This window comes from Cornus florida, unplaced genomic scaffold (assembly GCF_030987335.1).
Source record: "Cornus florida cultivar Cherokee Brave unplaced genomic scaffold, ASM3098733v1 CherokeeBrave_3.0.0_Hap2_Chr09, whole genome shotgun sequence".
Lineage (NCBI taxonomy): Eukaryota > Viridiplantae > Streptophyta > Magnoliopsida > Cornales > Cornaceae > Cornus > Cornus florida.
The window spans coordinates 93916504-93922763 of NW_026775579.1; the positions used below are offsets into that span (position 1 = coordinate 93916504).

Below are 6260 nucleotides of genomic sequence, written 5' to 3' on the forward strand. Positions count from 1 at the left end.
AAATATAAAAAATCTAATGGGGGCATCCGCCCCCACTGGTCCTGGTAGTTGGTCAAAAAAAAAATGTCATTTCTTAAGAAAGAGAAGAACTAAAAGAAGGAAAGAATGAAATTCTCAGCCGGCACTACTTAAGAAAAAAAGATCATAAGAGTTAAAAGAATGGCGCCCAATTCATGGATGTAGACATTGACATGTACTTAAAATGATCAAAATGCATGCACTTTTTATTTTTATTTTTATTTTTATTTTGTTTAGATAAAAGGTACGCTTATATATAGAAACAAAGAATAAAATGTACACGAAGTGCTACACTGAGCACCAAGACAAGAGCCACACTGGGCAACAAAAACAAATACAACTGGCCATAACCTACAGGCCAACAAAGTATCTAGACATATAAACCACCACTTTGGAACTAGGCATAGAAACAACAAGGTTGAAAGTCAAAACTTGCAGCCGCACAAAGAAATCAGCACCAGCAACAACCACTAGGAGTGTCCACTAGTGATAGAACTTCAACAATCACGAAGAGTGTCCACCATAATTGAAACTTCAACAACCACCAAGTACCAGATACTAGGAGATCAACCATGAGTGTCCACCAGTGATAGTACTTCCTTTGTAGTAGAGGTTTTGCAGCTCATTGTGAGACACTACTCGACTGAGGTCTGAGCTATGTCTCAAAGTGACAGAAGCAAGTCTCGCTCGCACACATGATTTAATCTGTGAAATTATAGTCTGTGGAGAACAAGATTTATTCCTGAAGGCCCTGGAATTCCTCTCCATCCAAAGGAAGTAACCCGCAGCAGAGAGAAGAAGCTTGTGAACAAGAAAGTTCTTTGATAACCACTGAGTAGAGCACCAAGCAATCAGGTCAGTCCATGATTGAGGCTAGAATGTAAATCTTGCAACTTCTTGGATAAACCTCCAAATGTGAGAACTGTAAGTACAGCTGAAGAAAAGATGGTCTAAGGACTCATAATCTGAATTACACAGGAAACAAGCATTAGTGTAGTGCTTGTTCAACATAGGTTTAGAGTCTAAAGTGTAACACCTGTTCCTAACTGCTAACCAAGTAATGATACCATGTTTGGGGATATGATGTTTGAACCAGAGAAGGTGGTGCCAAAGGAAGATTATTGAAGGGGGAGTGAAGTAATTCATGGTATGTGCTAGGGAGAATTTGAGTGTAGGACTTGGTAACTATTCAACTGTATCATGTGAATTAGCGGGTGGGGAAATGTTGTTCAGTTGGGAACTGAATTGTCTGTGGAATAATCATCTGAAAGTTGAAAATTAGACTATCAACTAAGACATAAGTGTCCAGATGAAGAATTTTCCCTTTAGTGAGCTCAAGTTGAGTGACAATTGGACCATTTGGAAGCCAAAAATCCAATCACATCATTGCATCTGTACCAGCTCCCACCGTATATCTCATTGTATCTGAAAGTTGAAAATGCATGCACTTCATACCATGAAAAAACCACCTTTGCACAATTTCTTACCTACCCTAACATGCTTATTGCATCCACCATGTAAAGATACCACGTGTGTTAATCTAATCGTTTTCTACTTAAATGAATTCTTCATAAATTTTACGATGGGTAGTGTTGTATACTCATTTATTTATATTCCATTCTCGTGAGTTTGCAATGCTTTTGTTGTAGTTGAATTCAAGGTTATTAAAATCGAGATTTTACGTATTTGGGCTCGGTAAAATTGGAATCGTAGAATCGGATAATGAATCGTAAGATTCTATCAAATTGTGAAAAAAAATAATTGAAACTAACTTGTTAAACAATAAGATCTGTAAAATATAACAAAAATAAGGTCAAACCACACAAAAATATATATCCGTGAGAAACGAACCCAAAACAAAAGTAACCAGCCCAAAAATAAAGGCCAAAAAAGTTAAGAATTTAATTTTTTAGGTGTTATCCTACCTCATCCATGATTTGATGGAATGACAAAAATTTAAGAATTTAGTTGAAGTGATATTTTTTCTTTATTCACATAGTAAAAAGTTAGGAATTTAATTTTTTTAATAGCGCAATAGTCCAAACATGTGAATTGAATTTGTTACTCATCTGTCAAATAAATAAACCAAAAAGACGACAATCAGAAAATGACTTATTGGTGTTTTTTGGCTTCAAAATCATTTAAACTAATCAATACTTTTACAACAATATAAAATATTTCACCAAAATTATAAAAAGGAGGGCTGTCTGTGGATCCGATCTGCTCTGAGCCTTTGCCGCCGCCTCTGAAATTTTGCTATTGCTGGGGCTTTCTTTGTAGTTTGTAACTTTGTATACAATACTAAGTCTATACTTTTATATTTTATAGAATAAATATTTAACTTTATATACTATACTTGGGTTAGGCCTATAAATATTTAAAAAGACACTTTGTTTTAAGTAGCCCAGAAGAAACCAACTCAAAACGAAAGGACCTAGCCTAAAAATAAAGGCCCAAATAATCAATTTTGTAGAATCGGTAGAATCGTACAATTCTACACCGATTCTACGATTCTACCAAATGAACGATTTTGTTAAGATTTGAATCGATTTTGAATTTTGAATTGTAGAATCGTGCGATTCTAAGACTCAAAATTGGGATTTTGATAACCATGGTCGAATCACTTTATCTATCCATCCGGAACTCGGACTCCAACAGTTAGATAATAAGGGGTCTCAACGAAAATTTAGTGTAACACCGGATCAAAGATTGTGTTTAACTTTGATATCAACAATAACAGTTCAGTTCGTTGCCCTCTGATTCAAAAACTCAAGTTATTGGATACCAATGCATACTAACCCTTTTATACCCTTCACTTCCTATTTGGACCGATATGAAATGAGCTCCTCTAACAATAGTTAACATTGCACAGAAGTCCGTAGAAAATTAATTCAACATTTCTTGTGATTTTTACTCTGCAATATGCACAGGATAAAATTTTCCTCTTATTGGATATCATCATATCACATGATAGGTGACATGTTATACTCAATTAAATTAAATGAGTTATGCTAATGAGACAATTTGATTCCATAGTAACAAAATCTCTCTGTAGAATACACTACACATTCCTTAAATGGTATATATATTTTTTTTTTCTTTTTTAAAGAAGAAATCAAGGTTCGAGCCCCCATAATTTATAAAATGTATGTGTGAATACTGATCTGACCAAAAAAACAAATAGACTACCTTGACATTTTTTGAACCAAAAAAACAAAAAAAAAAAAAAAAAGACTACCTTAACATTTTTTCCCTTCTATTGAGTACTACTAATTCATGGGATGATATATATATTAATGGGATGCTATATTGGGGCACATTTCATGTACAACAAACTAACAATCGGTACGTCCAATGTTGCATAGAGTTTTTTTTTTAGTTTAAAGCGTCATAATGTCGACATCACAAGTGTCCATATATAATTAAAAAAAAAACAAAGTAAAACAACAAATTGTTTACTTTGTTTAAAGGTGGATCAAATTGATTTCAAATCTAATAACTCATTTTCACGTGTTACAATTATGTTGATAATCTCTTGGAAAAGTTTTACAAATCAAACTCTGTGCATTCCCATGGCACCCAAGACTACGACTGCTCCGTCTTGCACAAGTTATCTTATTTGCACCATAATTTAACAGACAACTCGAGGGTTGATGATGCATGTTACCTGGTCTAAATTATTGTACGTCTTCTGGTTTGTCTCTATTAAAGAAAGCACCACAACGATGCCTTGCTTTTTTTACTGAGCTGACACCAAATTTCACCGAAAGCTGAGCTTCAATTTCATAATATGTGCAACTCTAGTCTAGTTGGTAGAGCACTCATCTACTGTCTATGTTCAAGTCTCCCTCCCCTAGGTAGAGCACTCATCTACTGTCTATGTTCAAGTCTCCCTCCCCTAATTTGTCAAATATATATATATATATATATATATATATATATATATTTCTAAATTTTGATATATTTGCAATTAAATTAGATTTTTCTTAGGGGTTATAGCATCTACTTGTAACTCATCAAAAAAATTAAAAAGAGATTCCAACGGCAACAGAGGGTTCAAGCTAGAAAACACAGATTCCAATTACAGAATTTTTTATTACGTCCGTGCACACATATAGAGATGGAGAGAATTACATGAACCAGTAGAGGAATGTCACATGCTGCGCGCACACTAATTTATTGCAGCAACTGTCAGGATTCATAGAGGAACACAGTTTAATTGAGCCACACAAATAATGCATCACAACAATCTCCAAGCTGGGAAACACACATGAAATAGAGAAGAAAATCAGAAGTTGATGATGAAGTCAAAAATGTGTTTGTTGATCTCATCTGGCTTCTCTTGGTTGATAAAGTGGGCAGCACCTTCTATTACAACTGCTTCCTGCAACAATGGCACATCTTTCTTGAACCCGCCATCTCGTATGTATTCCTTGACGCCTGGCATGTGATAGGTCAAGTCTAAGTCCCCCACAATAAACTTTGCAGGTACTTTCACTTGAGCTCCAGTCCAGGCTGCACTAAGTTCCCAGCTTCTGCAATTTACAGGATATATATATATATATAATGAGCCCCAACATAAATTTTATGCTTAAATTTTGAAGGAATTAAAAATCTTTAAATAAACACATATGATAGAATAGGGCTAGGGGGGGTCTCCATTAGTTAGACAAGTGATATTAAAGAAGCTAAACTGGATAGATATAGATTAATTGTCACCTAGCAAAAGCTAGAAGCTTTCTATCATTCTGTGTGTAGATACAGAAATTTTTTTACCATGATGCTTGAAATTTATTCCCTCTCTATTTAAATGATCAAAAAATATGCAGACATCTCTAGATTTCATATTTGATAAAAGCTGAAAGGTAACTTACAGGTGGAGAGCTCGGTAATAGTTGAGACCTCCGGTGAAACCAGTCTTCTCAAACTTGGTAGCATAATAATCAACATCTTCTTCTGACAACCAAGATGGCAAGATAACTGGAGTATCAGCTGGTGAATTTGCAAACCCTTTACCTTTAGGGAAATAAAATGGCTCCGGATTGCGAAATGTTAGGAACTTCTTTAGAAATGTTTTGGTACCAATGTCAGCAAATTCGCCTTCTATATCTCCCGGTTCCTACATCATCAACCAATTTTCCAGTCAAGGCCAGGCTGGTGTCACAGAAATATATGATTCGATATTCTTAACGAAACATAGTTGAGGAAGTGGAATTCAAATCAATGAAAACAAGTAGTGCTCGTGTATATGTATATACTCCGCACTACGTAATTTTGAAAACAGAGGACCTGAAATCTGGACATGTAGTGTTCATCGCCATAGGCAGCATGAAGGAGCTCAACGAGCGTTCCCTGAGGGTTCCTCGGCGTAAACGCAACACTGAGGTTAACCAAAGCCTTGATTCTTTCAGGTCTAAACAAACACAAGTGCCACGCAATGTATGCACCCCAGTCATGTCCCACCACAAACACCTTATCCTGCTCTGGCGCTATGGCATCCAGGAGTGCCACCAAGTCGCCCACCAGGTGGAGGACGGTGTATTGGCTGGCGGAGGTGGGCGCTCCGGTGGTGTCGCCGTACCCACGGAGGTCCGGAGCCACCGCTCGGTACCCGTGGGCCGCCATGTAGACGATTTGGTGTCGCCACGAGTACCAAAGCTCCGGGAAGCCGTGGAGGAATAGGACCAATGGACCTTCACCCTTCTCTGCTATGTGCATGTTTAGGCCGTTCACCTTCACCATTCTGTGCTCTATCCCCTCCATCTTTCTCTCTCTCAAATTTCTCTCACTAGCAAATTACTACCATATCATTTTCTTCAGTTTTTTCCGTTGTGGAGTCGAATCACTTTCCCTATCCATATGGGGGACCTCTGAGACGAAGACTTGGCGTAATTTATTGAAAGTCTTCTGGTTTGTCTCTATTAAAGAAAGCACCACAACGATGCCTATGTCCTTGATTTTTTACTTTAACCTATTTACTGAGCCGACACCAAATTGCACCAAAAACTGAACGTCAATTTCAGAGTAAGTGCAACTCTTGTTTAAGTTGGTATAGCACTCATATATATATATATATATATATATATATATATAATTCGCCCGAACATAAATTTTGAAGAAATTAAAAATCTTTAAATAATAATACATATGATAGAATAGGGTTAGGGGAGTCTCCATTAGTTAAACACGTGCTATTAAAGACGTTTAATTCAAAAAATTTACAATATTTCTCTTAATTCTTT

General features: G+C 36.3%; 1 protein-coding gene across 1 annotated transcript; it reads right to left on the reverse strand.

Annotated features, from left to right (window-relative positions):
• Positions 1–4073: 4073 nt before the first annotated feature.
• On the reverse strand, positions 4074–5875 carry LOC132275311 (uncharacterized). Its single transcript, XM_059776773.1, has 3 exons — positions 5308–5875; positions 4893–5137; positions 4074–4553 (listed from the first exon to the last, which is right to left on the reverse strand). Exons 1-3 carry the CDS (start codon positions 5779–5781, stop codon positions 4307–4309), a joined length of 966 nt encoding a protein of 321 aa, XP_059632756.1. The 5' UTR covers positions 5782–5875; the 3' UTR covers positions 4074–4306.
• Between the last annotated feature and the right edge of the window lie 385 nt (positions 5876–6260).

Coding starts and splice junctions, on each gene's coding strand:
- LOC132275311 (XM_059776773.1), bottom strand. CDS start 5,781: ATGGAGGGGATAGAGCACAGAATGGTGAAGGTGAACGGCCTAAACATG. Junction 5,138..5,307: donor ACTACATGTCCAGATTTCAG/GTCCTCTGTTTT, acceptor TTGATGATGTAG/GAACCGGGAGATATAGAAGG. Junction 4,554..4,892: donor TATTACCGAGCTCTCCACCT/GTAAGTTACCTT, acceptor TGTAAATTGCAG/AAGCTGGGAACTTAGTGCAG.